The sequence below is a fragment of the Lemur catta genome, chromosome 1 (assembly GCF_020740605.2).
Source record: "Lemur catta isolate mLemCat1 chromosome 1, mLemCat1.pri, whole genome shotgun sequence".
Lineage (NCBI taxonomy): Eukaryota > Metazoa > Chordata > Mammalia > Primates > Lemuridae > Lemur > Lemur catta.
Genome location: NC_059128.1, coordinates 220,320,256 through 220,346,605, shown reverse-complemented (window position 1 = coordinate 220,346,605; position 26,350 = coordinate 220,320,256). Strand labels below are relative to the sequence as shown.

At 34.4% G+C, this 26,350-nt stretch overlaps 1 protein-coding gene across 3 annotated transcripts in view; it reads right to left on the bottom strand.

The window, feature by feature from the left end:
• LMLN (leishmanolysin like peptidase) overlaps window positions 1-26,350 on the bottom strand; it is a 68,590-nt gene that overhangs the window by 24,602 nt on the left and 17,638 nt on the right. The window contains exons 7-13 of one of the 3 annotated variants that reach the window (XM_045540085.1): window positions 25,189-25,294; window positions 20,183-20,277; window positions 15,979-16,096; window positions 8,490-8,597; window positions 5,236-5,312; window positions 1,455-1,565; window positions 105-237 (exon numbers count right to left, since the gene is read on the bottom strand). In XM_045540085.1, the coding sequence (XP_045396041.1) occupies window positions 105-237; window positions 1,455-1,565; window positions 5,236-5,312; window positions 8,490-8,597; window positions 15,979-16,096; window positions 20,183-20,277; window positions 25,189-25,294 (748 nt within the window). The remainder of the gene's footprint in view (window positions 1-104; window positions 238-1,454; window positions 1,566-5,235; window positions 5,313-8,489; window positions 8,598-15,978; window positions 16,097-20,182; window positions 20,278-25,188; window positions 25,295-26,350) is intronic. The other 2 variants (XM_045540086.1, XM_045540088.1) reach the window with 2 other exon arrangements.

The window sequence follows — 26,350 nt, the reverse complement described above, 5'->3', positions numbered from 1 at the left end:
TCTTATAAAATTTAAAAACTTAAGAGAATTCACTCTTCTAATTCAAAATGGAGACTGCTTTTTAAAAAGTGGATTCCTAAAATTATGTCCCAAACAAATGTCACCTGGTACTCTTGTGGTAAAGGTTTAGGAAACTTCTGCAAATTACAAACTGCAACTGCTCTCTGGTCCTGTCTGCAAGTTAGCTGCAATGGATTACTTCTGAGTGTGTCACAGTAAGGGTTCAGCATCTGTCTCCTGCACACAAAGATAAGCACCATGAAATCAAATTTTAAAGAAAATGTTACAAGTCCATTTTAGAGTTTGTCTTCTTAATTATAATTTCAATATATTTAAGTCTATAATTAATTGCTGAAGTCTATAATTAATTGCTGAAGTCTATAATTAATTGCTGTGGTGACAGAAACGTTCTGTATCTGACAGTATCAATGTCAATATTCTGGTTGTGATATTGTACTATAGTTTTGCAAGATTCTATCATGAAAATTGGATAAAGAGGACATTATTTATATATATGTTTATATATTTATGTATATTTAACTTTTTATTTTGAGATCATTGTAAAAAATATACAGCGATCCCATGTACTGTTTAAACATATATATATATATTATAATCGTCCGTCAGTATCTGTGGGTTCTGCACCTGTGGATTCAAACAACTGCAATTGAAAACGTTTGGGAAAAAAAAATGATGGTTGCATCTGTACTAAACATGCACAAATCTTTTTTTTCTTGTCATTATTCCCTAAACAATATAGTATAACAACTATTTACATGGTATTTACATTGTATGTTATTATAAATAATCTAGAGGTGATTTAAAGTACACAGAAAGATGTACACAGGTTATATGAAAATACTACATTTTACATAAGGGTCTTGAGCATCTGTGGATTTTGGAATTCACAGGAGGTCCTGGACCCAATCCCCTATAGATACTGAAGAACGATTGTATATATGTATATTTTTATATATACATATATCTCTCTCCATCAAAAAGATAGATACTCTGTATTTTACAAAAGTTTGCTAGGAGATTATGATATACATCTGGGGTTGAGAACAACTTTTCATAAATAGTTTTGTGTTTTCTTGATACAGAATCAACATTTTCATCTATGTTTATATGTGCATTCTCTGGAGAAAACAAGAACGACAGAGTATGCAAAAAGCTTGCAACATATATATATTTATAAATTATAAGTTAAATAGAAATGTTCATGGCTCTGGCCCCCTCACTGTGGATTCTTTGACTATAAAATTCAGAAAAATACCAAAGCTACTTTTATTATAATATTATTACCAAGCACTTGTTGATGGTTTTCTACACATTTTGAAATTGAACTACTCAGACCACATTTTGAAAACAGTTAACATTTTAGGTTTAGGATAAAGAACAAAATCAGAAATGAATTGTGTAACCAATGATCTTGTGAGGAAATGCACTCTTACTTTTGTCTCTGCTGATCAATCCAGAATTTACAGCTCTTCTTGACAAAGTCACAGCCCATTCCTCGGCCCCAGTCTAACTTCTCAGCCATGCTGTAATTTGCTTTATACCAGCTGTGGAAATAATTCAAACAAAGTACTTTTTATTACTGTCATTTTTTTTTAGAGATAGAGTCTCACTCTATTGCCCAGACTGGAGTGCAGTGGCATGATCATAGCTCACTGTAACCTCCAACTCCTGGGCTCAAGTGAACATTCTGCCTCAGCCTCCTGAGTAGCTAGGACTACAGGCATGCACCACAACATGCAGCTAATTTTTAATTTTTTTTTTTTTTTTTTTTTTAGAAACAGGGTCTTGCTATGTTGCCCAGGCTGGTCTTGAACTCCTGGCCTCAAGCAATCCTGTCACCTCAGCCTCCCAAAGCACTTGGATTACAAGCGTGAGCCACTAGGCCTGGCTGGTGGGGAAAGAGTTATAATGGTACTAAAAGGAATCCAGTATCTTGGTTTTTTTTCTTTTCAAAAATATAAATTTCCTAACTGGGTCCACTGAAAAGTACGAGAAGTAATGACAACCCAGTCACAGTGAACACAGTGCCTAGACTGTGGTTTCTAAGCACTATTCTCCATTAAAAGGAACCAATCCACCTTGAGAGATTGGCTGATGCCCAGATCTAGGACTCAGCATGTGCTATTCAGCCTGGTACATTCTGCTACACCAGAAAGCAAGGAAGCTATCAAAAACTAATGAGTCTTGTCAAAGGGACTCAGGAGACAACCAAGAAAAAGACTCTTCTTGGCTAATGATATGGCAATATGAGCATTAAAAAAAAAGAATGAATGCAACTGTCTGATATATGAAAAACTATGACTTCATAGTACTAAAAAAGAAAAAGAGAGCCCTTCTCATAAAAAAATATATATAATTATAATTGGACATCATTGAGAATACCGAAGGAACAAACTCTACTTTAAAAACTGGTAATTAGAAGGAAAGAATTAACTACTTATCAATGGTGTTACAAACTATATTTCAGGGTTAGTAAATAGCCCTGGTTTAATGAGAGAAAACACTTTACAGAATTCCAGTTAGTGAAAGTGGAAAAAACAGTAGAATTAGAAGAGTACCATTATGTAACCCTTCTTTCATTAATTGATTAGGGAAACAATCATTAATGGATGAAAAAATCAGACAAAGGATTGGTGGGAAATTTTAAAATGGAGGTATCAGGGAGTGATCATTTGAATCTACTAATCAACCACAGCATATTATTATATGCACTCAACATCATCTATGAAGTAATTTTGCAAACAGACAAAAAAGCTAAACCTGAATCTAATCAAGCATCTAGAACAAACTTCTATTTATAAGAAATACAGGGAACTGTAGAACAAAGGAATATATAAGTAAATCTAAAATTTGGGACATTCTATAGGACAACTGACCTGGTTCTGCAATAAATCAATGGCCTGAAAAAAAGTGGGGGGATGTTTTGTAGAGACTGCTCTAGATTAAAAGATTTAAGAGATGTAGCAACTAATCAGGATCTTATTTGGATCCTGATTTAAATAAACCAGTTGTAAGAAGAGAGAAAGAGGGGATACATGATTATGAACTGGGTAGCAGAAAATATCAGGAAATTATTATTGGTTATTAGTATTGTGGATATTAAAAAATATCCATACTTTTTAGAGACTCATGGGGATGAAATAATTTGATGTCTGTGATTTGAAAAATAAAAAAGAAAGAATGTTGCAAATATGGCAATGTCTTCATTACTGTTGAATCAGGTTATGGGTATAATGGGGTTCATTGTATATACACACTGTTTTATGCATGCATTTTGTATATATTGGTAAATTTCATAAAATATTTAAAATAACAATATCCCCAAGATAGTGAATTCCATCTGGACTTCAAAACTTTGTTATCACTTATAGAAAGTAGTGTTTAATCTCAAGGCACTGCAAATTAATGACTTTTTAGAATACTATTTTCTACATCCTAAAGGTATAAAAGTGACCCTCAATCTCTTCATTATGCAGAACAACTCTACATTTTTTCCACGCAGTTCTTGCTTTGGGCTAATGGAAAATTAAATAAGTAGATGACGTCTGTAGCTTCTTTGTCCTAAAACAATGCCCATGAGGTATTTAGTTTTATATCCAACTTCTGCCTCCTCTCTCTCTCCCTTAGGCATGGCTTTGCCTCCCAAATGACAGAGACATGGTGAGCATGATTTCTAAACTTCTTTAATTTCCTGCCTCCACCTACACACTGACTTGCATTCTCACTCTTATTCTTTCTTCCTGAATTAATGGACAGAGTAGTGTCTCTCTTCTCATTCGAGCTAATTCTCTTTTGGTTCTCTGGATCCCACTCATCTTGTATTCTCAGGGACAAAGCTATGTTAATAATGTCCTTTCTTACCTCTATCTTCCTCTCTCATTTAAGCAGCTCAGCCTAAGAATGTCTGTCTCTCTTATTTTTATTGAAACTGTTCTCAGGGTCAACAATGACCCCTGTACTTTTAAATCCTTATACCTCTTTGGCCATCCCTCCCTCAGCCCAAAGTTAAGGCAAGGTCAACAACTTTAATAACACCTCTACCACTAATTTTTAAATTTGATTCCATTTTCAAATTTTTCCTCAGGCTGTCTTAGAGAGAGTAAGAGGCTATAATGCTTCTACTAAAGCAGCTCTGACTTTATTTGTTTGGTATGTAGGGGTTCTGTAAAAGATCTCATTTAACAACAGTATTTCACTGCTTTACCAGAAAGTTCTGCTTTAAAAACCAGGCATTTATATATCACCAATTTCATTTACAATTTTAAAAATTATTTAGTCTTTTCTTCATATTAGCATAGTCTCTGCTTATTAGAAGATAAATTTCATAATATCAGGGATTTGTTCTATTCATTACTATATCTCAGGGCCTCACACATTTATTGCATGAATGAATGGGACTGGTGTATATAATGGACAGCTAACTGCTTACAAGATTCAAAGATTCAGTCCACCTCAGCCAGGTGTGGTAGCTCACGCTTGTAATCCTAGCACTCTGGGAGGCCCAGGAAGGAGGATCTCTTGAGGTCAAGAGCTCCAGACCAGCCTGAGCAAAAATGAGACCCATCTCTACCAAAAGTAGAAAAAAATTAGCTGGACATGGTGGCGCATGCCTGTATTCCCACCTACTCACGAGGCTGAGGCAGGAAGACTGCTTGAGCCCAGGAGTTTGAGGTTGCAGGGAGCTATGATGATACCACTGGCACTCTGGCCAGGACGACAGAGTGAGACTCCACCTCAAAAAAAAAAAAAAAAGAATTAATAAGTACATTTTGCTTCAGTGTAAAATGTTAGCATTTTCTTAAGCTACAATCTTCATATTCATTTGATTTTTTTTTTTTTTTTTTTTTTGAGACAGAGTCTCACTTTGTTGCCCGGGCTAGAGTGAGTGCCGTGGCGTCAGCCTAGCTCACAGCAACCTCAAACTCCTGGGCTTAAGCAATCCTATTGCCTCAGCCTCCCAAGTAGCTGGGACTACAGGCATGCGCCACCATGGCTGGCTAATTTTTTCTCTATATATTTTTAGCTGTCTAGATAATTTTTATTTCTATTTGTAGTAGAGATGGGGTCTCACTCAGGCTGGTCTCAAACTCCTGACCTCCAGCGATCCACCCACCTCAGCCTCCCAGAGGGCTAGGATTATAGGTGTGAGCCACCGCGCCTGGCCTCATTTGATTTTAATAAACAATTTATGTAATATTCTTATAGCTGTCTTACCCAGTGTCCTCCATTAATGCCAGAGTGATTCGAGAGAGGACTCGGTTCTGGGTGTGAGAACCAGTCATTGCTTCATTCTGAAAACAACCAAGAGATTTTAATTAGAAGACTTGACTCTTTGCAACTTCCAATTTCTGTGATTCCTCTGATGTATATTTAAAATGTTTCAAGTGTGAGAGGCTGACAAAATACTCACTTAAAAATGGTGAAATAGGCTGGGTGCGGTGGCTCACGCCTGTAATCCTAGCACTTGGGGAGGCCAAGATGGGAGGATCGCTCAAGGTCAGGAGTTTGAGACCAGCCTGAGCAAGAGCGAGACCCTGTCTCTACTAAAAATAGAAAGAAATTAGCTGGACAACTAAAAATATATATAGAAAAAATTAGCCAGGCATGGTGGTGCATGCCTGTAGTCCCAGCTACTCGGAAGGCTGAGGCAGTAGGATCGCTTGAGCCCCGGAGTTTGAGGTTGCTGTGAGCTAGGTTGATGCCACGGCACTCTAGCCCGGGCAACAGAGACAGACTCTGTCTCAAAAAAAAAAAAAAAAAAAAAAAGGTGAAATACATAAACCTTCTTTAAAATGACTAGACTGAAACTTAAAACAAAATCTATTTTCTGCCTCAAATATCTCCATTGTGGATGACTTCCCTGGAATGGCAGGCAACTGACATTTAGAACTATGATGAAAATGAAGATAAGTATATATGGAAACACAAATACTATAAAAATATTAAACTTTCCAGACAAAGTCAAGTGAGTGATTGAGATAGATACCCAGATAATATGAGGTGTGTGGGGGGAATACTTGCCTGAATTATATAGAAAATGCTTTCATAACCCTCAACTTTATGATCACAGAAACATATATTAATGTGAAAAATAGTATGACAGAATCATGGGATCAAAGGATTTACATGAGGGACCTAAAATATCATCAAGGTGTACTATCTACCCAGTATTTTAATTCATACCATAAAATTCCTACCAGGAGGTCACCTAATGGTGAATACTTCACTGCCTCATAAGGGAGTATATTTCATCTTTGGATAGCTCTGATTATTCTTCGAATCGGAGATTGAACAGTGGATGGTCATTGCAAGTACTTTGCTACCATCCTTTTTAAAAAAAACAGTTCATGCCAGGCGCAGGGGCATGTGTTTATAGTCCCAGTTACTCAGGAGGCTAACGGGGCGGGGGGGTTCACTTGAGCCCAAGAGTTCGAGGCCAGCCTATGAAACACAGTGAGACCATCATCTCCAAAAATAAATAAATAATAAAATAAAATAAAAAAATAGTTCAAGGACACAGAGTTGATTTCAGAGAAAGGAAGAAGTTAATGAAATTACTGCTTTCAAATCTTCCACTGAAAAGTACATAAATTTTCACTTCTGACCAATCTACAGTTTTCTAAAGGGAATCACTTAAGAAAATTTCTTAAGGAAAATAAAGAAACCAAAATTCCTGTGGGAAGAATAAGTATATATGTCTTTCATAAGTTTCTATCATTGTTACTTTGTGGTTAGTCATCTTGATAAGAACAGTAAACAAACATTAATTTCATTCTTTTCATAATGTTACTAACTTTGGTTTACTAACTTTAGTTACATGATGTATGTAAGCTGTATCTAATTATCTAAACAGACCTCTAAAAATAAAAATATATATACCCTTTGACCCAGAAATTTCACTTCTAGGGATTTATTCTTTCTCTTTCTATATAAACAAATCTGACCTTGGGTTAACTTTCTAGATCTGTTCCCCTAGAAACCTAATAAAGGTGGAATGTCATCTGTATTACCAAGCAATAACATGTAAGGAAAAAAAAGACCTCCTGATATGCTTCTGGAATTAAGATTACTGCAAATGATATTCATACAGTTTGGGACTTCCCTGTGTGCAGTGACTCTTATGGGTATGTCCCTTAGAAGGATCTGGAAGTTATATCCATGGAACTGTTAAAAAAGCTATTAGTTCCTATTTGTGACACTGTACTTCTAAGCCAGGCTGGTTCTCCCATCTATCTGCTGTGGTCTTTTGCTCCTGTCCTGGAGTTGCAGAAGAGGGGAAAGAGGCAAAGATGCTCCACTTCTATGTGGAGCACAAGAGAAATGCCTGACTCTGCTGTGTCAGCATGTTGTGTATTCTTTCTAATATCCCTCTAAGGGAATCTTTTTTCAATACTGCTTGCTTGTTTAGGTCTCGTGAGTTTATTTAGTTGATTGACTCTCAGAAGACCAATTGAAACACTACTCCTAAAAGGCAACGTATCACAGATATAAATGAGTTGTTTATTATAATATTTTTTAAACATTTGAAACATAGTTATTCATTAACAGAGCACTGTTATGTTATATTCATTTAATACAATACTATGTTGCTATTCAAAAATAAGTAGATCCAAGTATATAGTCTATTCTGCTAAAGCATGTATGTCTGCATCTGTGAATGAGCTCATGTAGACTGGTAAACGAAGGAATGACATCAATATAACATGGAATCATGCTGGTTCATAATGATTTTTCCCTGAATGTTAACATTTTGTGATGACGCAATAGCAGTTAAATACAAAGTACACCAAGATAGCTGAACACAGATAGCAACAGAGGAATGCTGTACTATGTATCATGCCTGTTCACTCCATCTTCTTTCTCTTGGCTCAGTAAAGCCACAGGTTTTGCCTGACTTTTACCCTTGTCTCCATTATTTGGATTTACACCCCCCTATCCAGCTACCACTGCTTATTGTTATCATTGTTGCTGTTGTTGTTAAAGGTAGATGTAGGATTTTATTTATTGAAATTTGATGTCTTATTAAACCGAGCTAGTAGTTTTATTAGAACTTACTGTTTTTGTTAGTGCTCTCGTTACTTGTCTTTCCCACAAGTCTTGTTATTTTTTAGTGTCTAATTTTGAAGAGGATTTTTAGGAAAGCATACATTGCCTTATAGCAGAAGCACCTGTACTGCCTTGGAAAGATGTCTAAGTTATATCATTAAGTGAAAAAAGTTGCATGAATGTATGAACCCATTAAAAAAAAAACAAACTCTGCGTGTGTGTGTATATATATCATATGTACATCACATTTATGAAAGGATATACCAAAAAAGAGTGATTACATCTGTAAAGCAGATCTGGAGAGCTGACGGGGAAAGGGACCTTTTCATTTTTTACTTTATAACCAGTTAAACTTTTTATCATGAGTATGAATTACTTTTATTAAGTAAAAAGAATCTAGTAAAATTTAAAAATGAACTGACCTCTAATAATCGTTTTTCCCAGTGGTTGAGCTCAGTGCCAATGCCACCTTGATTTTCAAGTTCCATTCCCTCCAGAACTGGACAGTTAAAATGTTTTCGTGCTTCATCCTAAGAACCAGAAAAAAACATAAATCTCACAAAAGTACCATAAGATAATGGAAAACTCTTTACCACATGGATATAATAAAGTTGACTGAAAAATTTCTTTGGTGAGGAGAGAACTTCTTTTAAAAACAACGTTTTTAATATAATTAAATAAAACATTTTGATGCTGTTCTTTGCTAGGAAACTACTATTTCTCTTAATATTTTTTCTTTTCTTTGAAGAGTTTGACTTTAAATCACATATATTTTTAAAAAGTTATAGACTAGTACGATTGCCACTTGTAACTCTTGTCTCAACAATTATTTAAAATTTCAATATCTGATTGTAAACTGATAATTTCTTTCTTTTTTTTTTTTTGAGACAGGGTCTCCCTCTGTCACCCAGGCTGGAGTGCAGTGGCACAATCAGAGCTCACTGCAACCTCCAACTCCCAGACTCAAGGGATCCTCCCAGCTTAGCCTCCCGAGTAGCTGGGACTACAGGTGCGCACCACCATGCCCAGCTATTTTTTTTTTTTTTTTTGTAGAGACAGGGTCTCACTATGTTGCCCAGGCTGGTCTTGAACTCCTGGCCTCAAGCGATATTCCCACCTCAGCCTCTGAAAGTGCTGGGATTACAGGCATGAGCCACTGTGCTCAGCATGTAAATTGATCATTTATAATTGTATATATTTAGGAGGTATAAAGTAATGTTATGATTTCTGAATATAATGTGGAATAATTAAATCAAATTAATTAACATATCCATCACCTCAAATACTTATTTTTTGTGGGGAGAACATTTAAAATTTACTGTTAGTAATTTTGAAATGTACAATTAGTAACTATAATATATTCCCATGCTGGGCAACAGATCTCGAAAGACACTTATTCTTCCTGAGATTTTTGTATGCTTTGACCATCATCTCTCTGTTCTCCCCATCCCCCCAAATCTCTGTAACCACTATTCTACTCTCCGCTTCTGAGTTCGATTGATTTAGATGGCACATATAAGTGAGAATATGAGGTATCTGTCTTTCTGTGCCTGGCTTATTTCACTTAGCATAATGTTCTCCAATTTCATCCATGTTGTCACAAATGACAGAATTTCCCACTTTTATTAGGGCTGAATAGTATTCCATTGTGTATACAGTTAATCCTTGAACAAGGTGGGTGTTAGGAATGCCAACCTCCAATGCTGTCAAAAATCATATAACTTTTGACTCCCCCAAAACTTGACTACTAATAGCCTACTGTTAACCAGAAGACTTACTGATATCATAAACAATTAACACACATATTTTGTATGTTAAATGTACTATATACTGAATTCTGACAATAAAGCTATAGAAAAAAATGTTATTAAGAAAATCATAAAGATAGGAACACCTTTAGCCGGAACTCAAGCATTACAAAAGTGATCTATGTAACATAAAACATTTATACCTCCTTAATATTTTGAAATTTAAAAAAAAAGGTAAAATTGGAAAAAAATTATAAGGAAGAGAGAATAAATTTACTATAAGTTGAAGTGAATCATCCTTAAAGATCTTCATCTTCATGGTCTTCATGTTGAGCAGGCTGAGGAGGCGGCGGAAGGGAGGTTGGAATTGCTGTCTCAGGGGTGGCAGAGGTGGAAGAAAATCTGCATACAAATGGGCCCTTAGAGTCCAAGCCTGTGTTGTTCAAGGGTCAACTGTGTATACCACATTTTCTTTATCCATTCATCTGTTGATGGACACTTAGGTTGATTCCATAACTTGGCTACTGTGAACAGTGCTGCAATGAGCCTGGGAGTGTAGACATTTCTTTGCTAAACTGGTTTCAAATCTTTTGGGTAAATATCCAGAAGTGGGATTGCTGGATCAAATGGTAATTTTACTTTTAGTTTTTTGAAGTAACTCCAGTTTTCCTAATTGGTGTACTAATTTACATTCCCACTAATAGTGTACAAGGGTTCTCATTTTTCCACATCCTTGCCAACACTTGTTATCTTTTACCCTTTTGATAACAGACATTCTGACAGGCATGAAATGATATCTCCTTGTAGTTTTAATTTGCATTTCTGTAATGATTAGCAATGTTGACTTTTTTTTCATGTATCTGTTGGTCATCTGTGTGTCTTCATTTGAGAAATGTTTATTTAAGTCCTTTGTCCATTTTTTATTTGGGTTTTGTGTTTTCTTGATATTGAGTTCCTTATATATTTTAGAGATTAAACCCTTATCAGATGTATAGCTTGTAAATATTTTCTCCCAATCTGTAGGTTATCTCGACACTATTAATTGTTTTCTTTGCGGTGTAGAAGCTTTTAGTTTGATTTAGTAACCCCATTTGTCTACTTTTGTTGCCTGTGATTTTGGAGTCAAATCCAAAAAAACACGGTCCAGACCAATGTCACATTGTTTTCCACCCATGTTTTCTTCTAATAGTTTTACAGTTTCTGGTCTTGTATTTAAGTCTTTAATATATTTTGAGATGATTTTTGTATATAGTATAAGAGTCTAATTTCATTCTTTTGCATATAGATATCCAGTTTTCCCAACACAATTTATTTAAGAGACTATCCTTTTCCCATTGTGTATTCTTGGTACTTTTGTCAAAAATCAATCGACCATATATGTGTGGGTTCATTTCTGGGCTCCCTATTCTGTTCCATTGGTTAACATGCCTGTTTTTATGCCAGTATCATGCTGTTTTACTATCCTACAGCTTTGTAGTATAGTTTGAATTCAGGCAGTGTGATGCCTCAAGCTTTCTTCTTTTTATTCATTATTGCTATGGCTACTCAGGTTTTTGTGTTTCAGTATGAATTTTAGGATTGCTTTTTCTATTTCTAAGAAAAATTACAATGGAATTTTGATAAGGGTTGCACTCAAAACTGTAGATTGTTTTGGTAGTATATTTTAATAACATTAATTTTTCTAATCCATGCACATGGGATTTGTGTCTTCTTCAATTTCTTTCATCAGTGTTTTATAGTTTTCAGTGTACAGGTCTTTCATCTCCCTGGTTAAATTAATTTCTAAGTATTTTTTTTTGGCAGTTATTGTAAATGGGATTGTTCTTTTGATTTCTTTTTTGGATGGGTCATTGTTAGTGTATAGAAACACTACTGATTTTTGTGTGTCGATTTTGTATTCTCCAAACTTTACTGTATTCATTTATTAGTTCTAACAGTTTTTTGATTGAGTCTCTAGGGTTTTCTACATATGAGATCATGTTATCTGCAAACAACAATAATTTCACTTCTTCCCTTCCTACCCAGATGCCTTTTATTTCTTTCTATTGCCTGATTGCTCTGGCAAGGACTTCCAATACTAGGTTGAATAAAAGTAGTGAGAGTAGCATACTTGTCTTCCTCCAGATATTAAAGGAAAGCCTTTTTTCACCAGCAAGTATGTTTTCTGTGAACTTATCATATACGGACTTTATTGTATTGACATATTTTTCTTTTATACCTAATTTGGTGAGAGTTTTATTATAAAAGGATGTTGAATTTTGCCAAATGCTTTTTCTGTATCTATTGAGATGATCATATGGTTTTTGTCCTTCATTCTCTTGGAGTGATATATCACATTTACTAATTTGCATATGTTGAACCTACACACACATTACACGGATAAATCCCACTTGATTATAAACTTTTTAATGTGTTGTTGAATTCAACAATTCTAGTATTTTGTTGAATATTTTTGCATTATGTTCATCAAGGACGTTGGCCTGTAATTTTCTTTTCTTGTAATGTCCTTGTCTGGTTTGGGTATTAGGGTAATGGTGGCCTCCTAAAAAGAGTTTCGAAGTATTCCTTCCTCTCCCATTTTATGGAAGAGTTTGAGAAGGATTGGTATTAGTTCGTCTTTAGATGTTTGGTAGAATTCAGCAGTAAAACAATAAGGTCCTGGGCTTTTCTTTGATGGAAGACTTTTTATTACTGATTCAATCTCCCTACTTGTTATTGGTCTGCTCAGATTTTCCATTTCTTCATGATCCAGTCTTGGTAGGCTGTATGTGTCTGGGAATTTATCCATTTCTTCTAAGTTATCCAATTTGTTGGCATATTACTGTTCATAGTAGTCTCTTATGATCCTTTGTATTTGGTATTAGTTGTAATGTCTCCTCTTTTATTTCTGATTTTATTTATTTGAGTCTTCTTTTTTTCTTAGTCTATCTAGCTAAGTAAAGGTTTGTCAATTTTGTTTATTTTTTCAAAAAACCAACTCTTAGGTTCGTTGATATTTTATATTGTTTTTCTAGTCTCTATTTCATTTATTTCTGCTCTTTATTATTTCCTTCCTTCTGCTACCTTTGGGGTTTGTTCTTTTTCTAGTTACTTGAGGAGTAAAGTTAAGCTGTTTATTTGAGATCTTTCTTCTTGTATGATGTAGGCATTTACTGCTACAAACTTTCCTCTTAGAACTACTTTTCCTGTATCCTGTAAGTTTTGGTATGTTGTGGTTCCATTTTCATTTGTCTCAAGATGTTTCATAATTTCCCTTTTAATTTCTTCATTGGCCCACTGGTTGGTCAGGAGCATGTTGTTTAATTTCCATACTACTTGTAAATTTTCCAAAATTCCTCCTGTTATTGATTTCTAGTTTCATACTGTACCATTTTAGTTAGAAATGTTACTTGATATGATTTCAACCTTCTTAAATTCGCTAAGGTTTGTTCTGTGCCCTAACATGTTATCTATCCTGGAGAATGTTCCATGTGTACTTGAGAAGACTGTGTATTCTGCTGCTGTTGTACAGAACATTCTGTATATGTCTGTTAGGTCCATTGGGTCTAAAGTGTCGTTCAAGTCCAACGTTTCCTTATTAATTTTTTATCAGAATGTTCCATCCATTGTTGAAAGTGTAGTACTAAAGTCCCCTACTATTACTATTGCAATCTATCTCTTCTTTCAGATTGTTTAATATGTTTATTAGGTTATTAAGTATGGAATGCCTAATTTCCTTAGGTACTAATTTGACAGCTGATATCTCTGACATTTCACCTTGACACTTCTTATTTGTTTGTTTATTGTGAAGGTATATCCTCATTCTTTCAAATGCACAATTTGGCTTGCGATTATCTTCCAGTATTTTATAGAGCAATTTTTGTGAAACCACGGATAAGTAAAAATGTCATGTTATTTTTTAATATGAGTTCCGTCATGGAACCAATGCAGCGCAGATAGCTCAAAATATCGACGAAGTGTTTGGGAAGGATGTGGCTAATGAACACATAGTACGTCAATGGTTGCAGAAGTCCCATTCTGGTGATTTTAATTTTGAAAATGAGCCATGTAGGTGACCTGAGACCAAGGTTGATAATAATCAGCTGAAAGCTGTAGTGGAAGCAAATCCATCTCAACCTACGCGTGAATTAGCAGCAAAGTTTGACGTTACTATTCATTCCAACAATACTGGACAATTTGAAACAAATCAGCGAGGTAAAGAAGCTGGATAGATGGGTACCTCATGAATTAACCAAGCATCAGAAGAGAAATTGTCTCAAGGCTTGCCTTTCTTTGCTGTCATGACATAAAAGAGAACCATTTCTACATTGTATTGTTACGTGTGATGAAAAATGGATTCTTTTTGACAATTGGAAGCATTCTGCACAGTGGATGGATAAAGATGAAGTGCTGAAACACAGTGCAAAACTCAATACTCATCAAAAAAAAACCTAATGGCATCTGTTTGGTGGTCCGGCACTGATATTATCTACTACGGCTTCATGAAACCTGGTCAACTGATTACAGTGGATGTCTACTGCAACCAATTGGATGAAATGATGAGGATGCTTGTGATTAAGCAGCCAAAATTGGTCAGTAGAGACAGGCTAATCCTATTGCAAAACCACATGTTGCAAAAAACAACACTGCTCAAACTACAGAAGCTGGACTTAGAAACTCTCTATCATCCACTGTATTCATCAAACCTTGCACCAACTGACTGACACTTCTTACAGGCTTTGGAACACTTCTTGCAAGGAAAAATATTTAATTCTCAACAGACTGTGGAAAATGCCTTTTGTGATTTCATTGCCACTTGCTCTCCAGGCTTCTTTGCTGCTGGCAAGCTACTGTTAAGATGGCAAAACTGTGTCAATAGTTCAGGCACATACTTTGATTAATTGTACTGCTTCTTGTTTGAGATATAATAAACTCAACTTTTGATTTGAAATCAGACATTTCATATTTAACGACTTAATATACATTAGGTGCTCTGAAGTTGGATGTATATTTATAATTGTTATATTCTCTTGATGAACTCTTTATGCATTATATAATGTCCTTCTTTGCCTCTTTTTACAGTTTCTCACTTAAAGTCTATTTACTCTGATACAAGAATAGCTACCCTGCACTCTCAACAATTCTGATGCAGACATAAATTGCTGTTATTATGGATGTAGTCTTTGTAGGAAAAAATATTTCTTCAGTAGAATACAACTTTGCTCATTGGGTTTTGTCTGTCCTTTAGGCAGAGATCTTCAGAGAAGGGAAAAAGAGCAAGAACAACAGAAAAGATCAGAAGGCAGAGAGCTATATGTTGTCAAGGAAGGTATAAGGAAGAATAGCTTTCTGTCATTAAATAAGGGGGTAAAAGGGACCCTGTGATAGTTAATTTTATGTGTCAACTTGACTGGGCCAGGGTGTCCAGATATTTGGCGGCCCAGATATTCTGGATGTTTCTGTGAGGGTTTTATTTTTTTTTAATGAAATTAACATTTATAATCAGTGAACCCTGAGTTAAAGCAGATCATGCTCCATAATGGGGGTAGGCCGCATGTAATCAGTTGAAGGCTTAAACAAAACAAAGACTGACCTCCCCTGAGCAAGTAGTAATTCTGCCTTTGGACTCGAACTGAAATCTCTTCCCTGACTCTCTAGCCTGCTGGCCTATCCCATCAGATTTGGACTTGCCAAGCTTCCACAGTCATGTCAGCCAATTCCTTAAAAGAAATATCTCCCTCTTTCTCTCTCTCTCTCTCTGTGTCTGTGTGTGTGTGTATATATATACACACACACACACACACACATATATAAATACTATTTGTATGTATGTATGTGTGTGTGTATATGTATGTACATCCTATTGGTTCTGTTTCTCTGGAGAACCTTGACTAATACAGACCCCAAATGAAATGATCAGCAATTATGGAAACAGTACCAGTGATCCTAAGAGGTACCACAACAGAGGAGGCACTGGCCTAAAGCAGTGGGTGGGATGGACACCACAAGAGTCATTGCCAAATTTCCATTTCCTCAGACTTCTCTTGGCTTGCACTGCCTTCATAGTATAGTCTTTGGAATTTAATCATAAGATCTTACACAGTAATGATTAGTAAAGAAAGGACCATAATGAAGGAAAAGAGCAGATAGCTCATGAGACATGAAGAAGTTCAGTAATACTTACAACAACACGAGGTGTTACTAGGAGATACACAGTGTGATGAACTACCTTATTGTCTCGAACATCCCATAATCTCTCCACTTTTTGGACTACTTTATCACTCCACTGATATAATCCAAGACTGCAATTACAGAATAAAAAGACAGTCATTTCTGCCAATTCACTACCACTTTAAATGTAAATGTGTTTATGCCTTCTTCTGTCTAGACATCTAATGCGCTATACATTGTACCACAGAGCCAGGTACAAAATGTTTATGAATATCGATATGAAATTAAAATATTTGAGAGCTTACTCTGTACCAAGTCCATGCAAAGACTTGATAAGCATTTTTTAATTTAATCTTTTCAACAATCCTATGAGATTATCATCACTATTTTGTAGCTAAAGAGACAGAGGTTTAGGGAGATGAAGTAACTTGCTCAAGTTCACATAGCTAATACTTGGCTAAGATGACAATGAATTACTTCCTTTTGATACATTTATTATATAAAAAAACCAAAGCAAGTCCAGAGATATATACAAACGTATAAGGAAATCTAACCAAAAAAATGTTATATTAATTTAGTAGAAAAGTATAATTTTTAAAATATCTGTGCTATGAAACTGGTTATATATCTGGGGGGGAAAATTAAATCCCTATTTCATGCCATATACAAAAATAGATTCCAGAAAGAAGTCGGTGAAAATGGCAGAGTAAAAATTTCTGAAAATTCTCTCCTCCATTAAAGCAATGAGAAAACTAGCCAAATTGTACAAATCAACTTTTCAAAACTCTCAAAATTAACCAAAGGTTTATAGCAATCCAGGAAGCATTTGTTCACTAAAAATGGATGAATCAGCAAGCACAGGAAGCTTTGTGGTGTTCTTCCATGCCTTCTCTCCAGCTTTGTGGTAGCCTTAGAAGCCAAGAGCCCACAATCAGGATGAAAACCAGCAACCTGATAGCCGCTGGAGGGGGCAGAACAGGGTTGATGGGAAAAATTAATTAAAAAATCATGACCCAACCACACATCTACAAGAGACACAGTTGAGATTAAAATAGGTAGAAAATAAAAGGATTAAAAAATATAGGCTATTAAACACAACTCCAAAGAGAGCTGGAATGGCTATATTAATAACAGACAAAATAGACTTTAAAATAAAAATTGTTACTAGAAGGACATTTTATAATGATAAAAGCCTTTGGTCCATCTGCCATAAAAATATAAAAATTGTAAATATATATGCACCTTACAAGGGTGTCCCCAAATATATGAATCAAAAATAAATTCCAAATGGATTAAAGCAATGAATGTAAAAAAATCAAATTATATTTACTAGAAGAGATTTAGGAGAATATAATCTTTGGAGGGCAGAAACCATCTTAAACAATAAAGAAAAAAGATGAATTAAACGATATAAAATTTAAAAACTTTTCTGTATGGCAAAAATATGATAAATGAAGTAAAAAGATGAAGAACTTATCACAAATATTTACAATAAACATGAAAAAGGATTGACATCCCTAATTTATATTAAAAAAAAAAAAAAACAAAAAACAACTCTACAAAGTGATTAGAAAAGGAAAACTAACCTAAAAGACTAAACAAAGAAAACGGCAGTATACAAAGAGAAAATGCAAATGACTAAAACCTCACTAGTAGTCCCGGAAATACAAGGAGATACCATCTTTTATCCACCCAATTGGCCTAAAAAAAAGACTGAAAATATCCAGCCCTAGTAAGGTGGTAACAAAAGCATTCATACATTCCTGGTGGGAATGTGCTCTGTCATACCTTCATAAAAAATGTCACAGCAGTTTTTATTAAAGTGTATAGTGTATATAGATTTTAAATCAATAATCCCATTTGGGGAAATCTACCCTGCATAAATAAAATCACTATTATAAAAGCACTATATTTATTATAGAAAATTATGGTAGATATCTTCATTTTTCTCTATAACCTAAATCACTTTTTTTCTGGCTTTTTTCCTAGATTATCTCTGCCACTGTCCTTATAAATCTCTCATTCTCATTAATAGAACAGAATATAAAGAGGGTTTTCCCAAAATTATTTTATAAAAATTTCAAACACACAAAATGTTGAAAGAATTGTATAGTGAACACCCTTATACTCAATACTTATAATCTAAGTTCTACAATGAACATTTTGTTATATTTATCATATTATCTGTTCATCTTCCCATGCTTTAGAGATGCTATTTTTAATTCCTTTTATTTTTTCCCATGGCAAGGCAATGTTTAAACATAGATAGTCAACAAAGTCAGCCAGAAATTAAAGTTTTTACCTTATTAATCACTGCAATACTCTCTTCACCATTCATACTTCGAGATTAACAGTTCCTCAAACAGAGAGGCAAATCCAATTCTTTGCATCTCTAATAACTGAATTTATTATTCCATTATCTCCATTTATACTGAAAGATTTCATGTTTTTGAGGAATATCCTCAATACAAGAAAGCACTGTAAATTATGGGCTTAACAACAGTTTGTGTGAGTCTCTCTCTCCTCCTTACTTTTATCATTATATACATGATGCCTATCTCACCATTATATGTTTTCCAAAAGACCACAATTCTTAGGAAAGATCAGACTTCTCCCACATTACCAAACACACACAAGCTAGGAAAGAGAACATCTTTACATGTACTCTAAAAATACATTATGTTAATTTAATAGATTTAATATATACTATTTTAATAAAGATTTTTGTAACTGAAGTAAAATATACGTAATACAAACACATCATAAGTGTAAGGACTGATTTTTTTTTTTTTTTTTTTTTTGAGACAGAGTCCCACTTTGTTGCCTGGGCTAGAGTGAGTGCCGTGGCGTCAGCCTAGCTCACAGCAACCTCACACTCCTGGGCTTAAGTGATCCTCCTGCCTCAGCCTCCCGAGTAGCTTTGACTACAGGCATGCACCACCATGCCCGGCTAATTTTTTCTATATATATATTTTTAGTTGTCTAGATAATTTATTTATATTTTTAGTAGAGACGGGGGTCTCGCTCAGGCTGGTCTCGAACTACTGACCTCGAGCAATCCACCCACCTCGGCCTCCCAGAAGGCTAGGATTACAGGCGTGAGCCACCGCGCCCGGCCAGGACTGATTTTTTTTAATCCTGCACCCATATACCACTGCACTGATAAAGATATGGAATAGTGTCAGCACATCTGGGAGGTTTCCTTGTGCTTCTCACCAATCTATATTCAAACTATGTGGCATTTAACAGCTTGCCCTCTGAAGTAAAACCACTCATCTTTTACTGTTGCTAGTTTTTGAACTCCACACAACTGGACTATTTGACTTCTTTTCATCAACATCGCATGTGAAATTCATCCATGCTACTATATAGCAATAAATAGTGTGTTATTTTTAGTGCTATGTAGTTTTCAAGTATATGAATATATCACAGTTTATTTTTCCATTCTACTATTGATGGACCTTTGGGTGGCTTATATTTTTTGGCCAATAACAAAACTGTGCCTTGCATATTCTTATCCTAATCTTTTCATGAAAATATGCTCTTAGAGATTTATAGTTCTATGACTGATATTCTCTATAAAATCCTTGATAAATTTTTTTAGTATTTCTTAGTATTGCTTATTTATATTATATATTTTTATATATATAAAATACATATTATATAATATGTATTTTATATGTATTTTTATTGCTGCACTAAAGAAAACATCAGCTAATTGCAGTACACATTGATCATTGACACTTCTAACTTGTGGCCCTGGGTACCTCCCGGGGCTATGCCTGTCTGAGTGTCGCTTGATTTTTTTAAATCATTTTGTAAAAAAAAGAAGAAAGAAAAAAATATATCAGCTAACATGTTAATATTGCTATGTACAGGCAATAATGATTAAAAAACCAAAGTATAACCAACCTACATATTCCCACAGCCTGACTAGACTGTAAATACAAGTTACAGTGTGGTAGAAAAGAGCCCTGCCTGACAAGAAGAGTCCTGGCTCTTTGGACAAGTAACCTAAGTAAGTATTCTGCATCTCAATTTCTTCATTGATAAAAAGAAGAGATGAAGCTAAATGACCTCTTATATTCTGTCTTAAGATCTACAATTTCCTTAGGTTAGCCGTAAAGACACTATTATTTACGACACCTAACATGCTGTGATTCTCAGATTCGACTCTTAGCACCCTACTAAAAGAAAAGAACAAAAATAATAAATACCTATAATTAAAAGGTGGGAGACCATCTGCAAATCTTGAAGTTAGAGGATTTCCGTCTTTATCACGGTAGAATGCAAACAGCCCAGCAGAGAAACCCTATATGAAAAAGTTCAAACTGTGTTAAAGTGAAAAATATCAACTCTGATTACAGATATAACATGCCTACTATCAAAGGAGAGCAGATACTAGTACATAAAAGCACTACGCCAATACTTCTACAGGAACTGCTCATACATTGGAATTGGACAATAATTATGTGTTCCACATTTATGAATTTTAAATTCTACTTACTTGAGGTAATCATTTTTTAATGAAAAATTTCCTAAAATTCATTACATGTTTTAAAGTTATGTTTTCAGTGTAAGCATTATAAACTCAATTATTGTGCTATAATGATACTTCCAGACACTATTAAAGTTTAAAAACCATAAAGAGCCCCAGATGTTGTGATTTTTAATTTCTCTGTCTGCTTATGTGTGTGTGCGTGTTACAAAATGGTTCTGAATGTCTGTCTGCTTTTTAAAGTTATTTTAGCCTTCTTCCTTTTTTGAGACTGTATCAGGTATCACTTCTGAATACTGGAAAAGAGTTGAAAAGATGGAAGTACTATGCTAAATTGCCAAGACTGATACTGACCAAGACTGACACTTGCTTAAAACAAAATCGATGGGTTTTTTTTCTATAATGATTTTGACACCACATAAAATAGATGAGCTTAATTAAAGTTTACTCTGAAGATATACACTTGTATGAGTTCAAATACACACATAAAGAAACCATTACTTAGCTAACAAATTCCTTTCCTCTGATTTTGCGAAGGTATTAAGTCATCACTACTTCCTTCCTACAAGAATTTCAATAGTATGAGAAGCAGCAGCAGCCCTGGGCTCTGCCATAGCCAGATAGTTTCACAGGCCTTTTAGTATCTTTAATTCATAAATCTCAGAATTTTAAGAGAAGAAAAACCTTTTACGAAAAAGTTCTTATCATACTTTGTAAGGAAACCTAAGGCACCAATAGTAATGGTAACAAAGACACTCTTTGGCTGTGTTTATCACAATTGCCTCTTCACCTGAATTTACTAACCTCTACAACTGCATCCAAGGAATGCTATTATTAATATTTTAAAACCATTAAAAAGATCATGTAGGGTAGGGGGCTGTGAGATTAAGTATGCTCCTGAGAGCACTCACAAAAATTAAAAATCTGATTCCTAAGTCCACATTTCATATATATTAATATGTATACACACACAGAGAAAAAGACTGGAAATATGTGTGTGTTCGTGTGTGTATGTATATACATGTAAGAAGAAAGACTGCAAACATACGTATCAAAATGTTAGCTGGTTTTTTTCTATAATGGTGGTAAGGTAATGGGTGGTAGGGTAATGGGTAAATCACCCATACTCCAAACATTTTTTTACAATGTGAATTTGTAAGTTTATAATCAGATTTTAAAAACACTATTTTTAAGAAGTCTCGAATTTTACTGAGATAGTGAATACTTCACATAAAGGTATTTAAATTGCCATTCTTTCTCTCTCCTCTCTCAAATAAGGTTAGAAAAGGGGCAAAAAAAATTGCCATTTGACATCTCCTATTTCATTAGTGAGATTTCTTTTCTTGCTTTCTTTCTAATTTAATAACTAAAACAAAGCACTCTGTAACTACTTCTTTATGTCTTATACATTGAGAATATGCCATAGCTTATATCCAAATAGTTAACAATTCATAAATGATCATTTAATTAATATCATTGGCAACTCTGCTTACATAACTGTTGCCTCTGTGTTATTCAAGACTTGTCAAAATGATTAATGGAATTCAGATTATCCTTTTATCCCTACATGTTTTCTTCTTCTTTTTTAATCCCTTAAGATGCAAAGAAAATTTAATGGGAGTCAGCTAAGAAAATTTAAATAGTTGCTTAATATACAATTCACTAAAGTTATACAAAGCTTAAAATAGTATAATCTGTCTCATCATTTGTATTATTCTAAATATACATTTTTTCCACCTTGTCAACTTGAAAAAAATTTTCTAAGCACTCACATTTCAGAAGGCTCATCTAATAGTCAAAGTACCATGGATGACTGTGGTTGATAGCTATGAGCATATATAACTTTACAGGGACTCTCTGTGTTTGTGAACAATTTAATTCTTACCATCCCAACATGGTTTTTAAAGCTTATGTTTATCTTTAAATTTTATTAGGCTTTTATATTTTAGAAATAATTCAAATATACAAGAAAGTAAAAAATAATCTAATAGAAACTCATGTATACTCTTTAAGAGAATTTACGATGTCAGTTTTGCCATACTTGCCTTAAAAGAGTTTTTTTAAAGAAAGAAAACACTGAAAAGTAATACTGCTGAAGCCTCATTAACTCATCCCTTTCTCCTTCTCTTCCCAGAGGTGATCACTACCTTGAAGCCAACATCCATAACTCTCATACATGTTTTTATAGTTTTACAATATTTATAACCATAAACAAGATATAATTTTGAGAGTTTAAAAACTTAATATAGTTTAACATGTATCATGTTTTGTATATATATAAAAGGGAGTATTATTCAGCCTTAAAAAGGAATGAAATTCTGGTACATGCTACATAACATTGATGAATCTTGAAGACATTATGTTAAATAAAATAAGCCAGACAAAAAGAATTTATCGTGTGATGCAACTTATATGAGGTACCCAGAATAGTCAACTTCACAGAGACAGAAAGTAGAACAGTGGTTACCAGGGGCTGGGGAAATGGGGTGGCAAGTATCAGTATAGGATAATGAAAGAGTTCTGGACATGAATAGTGGTGATGGTTGTACAACAATACGAATATACTTATGCCACTGAACTATACACTTAAAAATGATTAAAATGGTAAGTTTTATGTTTAGATATATTTATATTTTACCCCACCAAAAATAAATGGTATTATGTAATACACATATTTTTGCATCTTGATTTCTTACTTAACATTATGTTTTGGGTATTTATATTGATAAATTATTTCTAGCTCATTCATTTTAACTGCTATATAATATTCCATTTGATGAATAAAACATTTGTTTATTCCACTGAAAATTGTCAATAAGGTTGTAAAATATTTTTATTATAAAGTTACAGCAAATATCTTTGTATAAATCTCTTTGAGCATGAATGGCACAGAATCTCTGAATTATAGGATATGCACAGTTTCATGTTACAGTTTCATAATGCCAAATTGCTCACCCAAGTAGTTGTGAAAATTTACTCTTCCACTACATTATTTAAGTTCCCATTTTTCTATGACCTTGACAATACTAATTGTTAATCTTTGCCAATCTGACAGGTATTGGTGTCTTGCTTTAAGATTCCCTGATCACTAAAGTAAGACTGAACACCTTCTTATGCATTTCTAGGCCAATTGGATTTTTTCTTTTGTGAATTGCCTGTTTATAACCTAATATATCCTATGTCTGGAACCTCTGCATTTATGCCGCTCACTTAAACTAGACTTAAACCCTGTTGCTTTTCTCTTGGTTCTCTCAACATCAAGTATCCACAGTTCTTAGAGTTTAAAACGTTACTTAGGATTATATTTGTCTTTCACTATAATTAGCAGGTTCAACTTAGACTCTTTTTAATAAAAGGAAAACATATTTCATTTTAGAATCTCCTTACTTGAAGGACATAAGTACTATCTAGTTACACTTGAGTTTCACCTTGTTGTTCAATGTATTTGCCAACTTAAAGACTGATACTTGCATTTCAAGGTCATACATGATAGCTCACTAAATGAGACTAATAAAAAACAGACATTATTTTTCTTTGTGTGTGCTCTGGCTTAGAGCTTGTAATAGCCATTAATTTTATTACACCTTACTATGTACAACATGGTGCTAAGCGATTTATACAGACTGTCTTATTTAACCTTTAAGAAAAAAAAAATGAGGCTTACAAAGGCTAAGTAATTTGCGTGCAAGATCCCAAAGATTTTTAGTAATACAGCTAAGAAGATTCGTACCTAGGTCTGTGTGATCCATTCTCTCTCTTAACCACTGCATTTTGCTGCCATCTATTTTCTAAACACATGAATGTCATCAGGAGAATATTTCCTAGGGTTTTAGGCAACTTCTTTTAATCCCCTAGACATATAGTAAAAGTTTACTATTTTGGACAAATTGGGGAAAAGGAATTAGAAGTTCTGAATCAGTTAAGGTATATATATATATATATATATATATATATATATATATATATATATATTTTTTTTTTTTTTTTGAGACAGAGTCTCGCTCTGTTGCCCAGGCTAGACCGAGTGCTGTGGCGTCAGCCTAGCTCACAGCAACCTCAAACTCCTGAGCTTAAGTGATCCTACTGCCTCAGCCTCCCGAGTAGCTGGGACTACAGACGTGTGCCACCATGCCCGGCTAATTTTTTCTATATATATATTTTAGTTGGCCAGATAATTTCTTTCTATTTTTTTAGTAGAGACGGGGTCTCACTCTTGCTCAGGCTGGTCTCAAACTCCTGACCTTGAGCGATCCACCTGCCTCGGCCTCCCAGAGTGCTAGGATTACAGGCGTGAGCCACCGCGCCCGGCCCAGTTAATGTATATAAATTTTATAAAGCCCAAAGAGATCAAGATTTTTAGGTATGAACTCTCTGTAAGATATAGAAAAGAGCTATAATTACTAATAGCATATGAGTTATCATTCTAGAGGAAAGTGAATTTTTCTAAATCACTAAGTTTTTTCTTAAGAAGCTTAATTATTCTCTCAAAAATCCAATTTACCCAATGGATTTACTTGTTTAATCATATTAGATAGCAAAAATCAACTAGCCACTATCCTAATCACTGAAACTCTTTATTGGCAGAGCCCTAATTAATCAAGTTTTACTGAACATGAATCTAAGAATCCACACAATCTTAAAATTTAATATGTGCATCCAAATGAGAACATAAAAAGCAGAAAATCAAGACATGAAGAAATAACAGTAGGTTACAGTAAAATTTACCAGGGCATGAATAATCTCATGTTTCACTGTGGACAGCATCCCAATAAACTCCTGAGGCTGGGTAGAGATCATATTTGGACACAGGTTAGCATATCCTGCTATTGGCCTGTTAAAATAGACATTGAATTTTTAATTATATTCAGTATTTATTAAATATTTATTACAATATTTACTAATGTATACTTCTCTATCAAAAACTACTAAAGGATAGAAAAATCATTACTAAATATCAAATGTAATTTTGCATCATAACAGCTTACTTTCACTTTTTACTTTCAAGACATGAACGCTCTGCTGTTCTATGGCATAGCAAATCAACACTTGGTTGCACAAAAGGATGTAGTCAGATGATTATACTTTAGTGTGAATTTTTAAAATATGTCAATACAATACTCAAAAAAGGAATGAATTGAAAAACTTAAATTCTAACACTATTTTACTTGCAAAATCCATATTTGACTTCAGCATTCCACTGTATTTACAGACACAGAGACAAGCAGGTAGAGAGGGAAACCAGCTACACAACAGGGCAGGCAATAAGCAAATTGCTTAGCTTGTGGAAAGCTGCTGATCTTTCTTATCTCCATCTTGCTATACCCTCTCTCTTGCATCTTCTAGAATCTGTAGACTTCTACAGCTCTGTCTGTGCCTAGAAACTGAGAGTCCAAGAGAACATTAGGACCCAGAGTCCAGAATAATTCAGTCAGTTCCACCATGCACCACCTATCTGAAAGCTATGGCACATGGACAATGCTAAGGAACTCCAAGATCCTTTCTCCCACCACTACCTTCACTTTTTACCACAGAAATATCACAAACCTCATCAAATTATGACTGCCTACTTACAAAGAACCTTTGCCTTATTTAAATTTAAAAAATACAGTATACTTCCTTCCTACTTGATAGCAATAGACTTAGAAAAAGTATGAACATAATTCACATATGAAAACGCTGCCACAGTGACCTCTAAAATATAAAATGGATGCCACTACCAGACTTAAAACCCTTCAGGAACTTCCTACAGTGCTCAGAATAAGAGTCCTGTTTGCCTCTCCAAGCACTCATCCTCCAACAGTGTCCACTGAAGTGGCTCCTGACACCAATAGGTACACATGGCTTTTTCCTAACATAAGCTCTTCCCGTATCTCTTTATTTGGCTAAA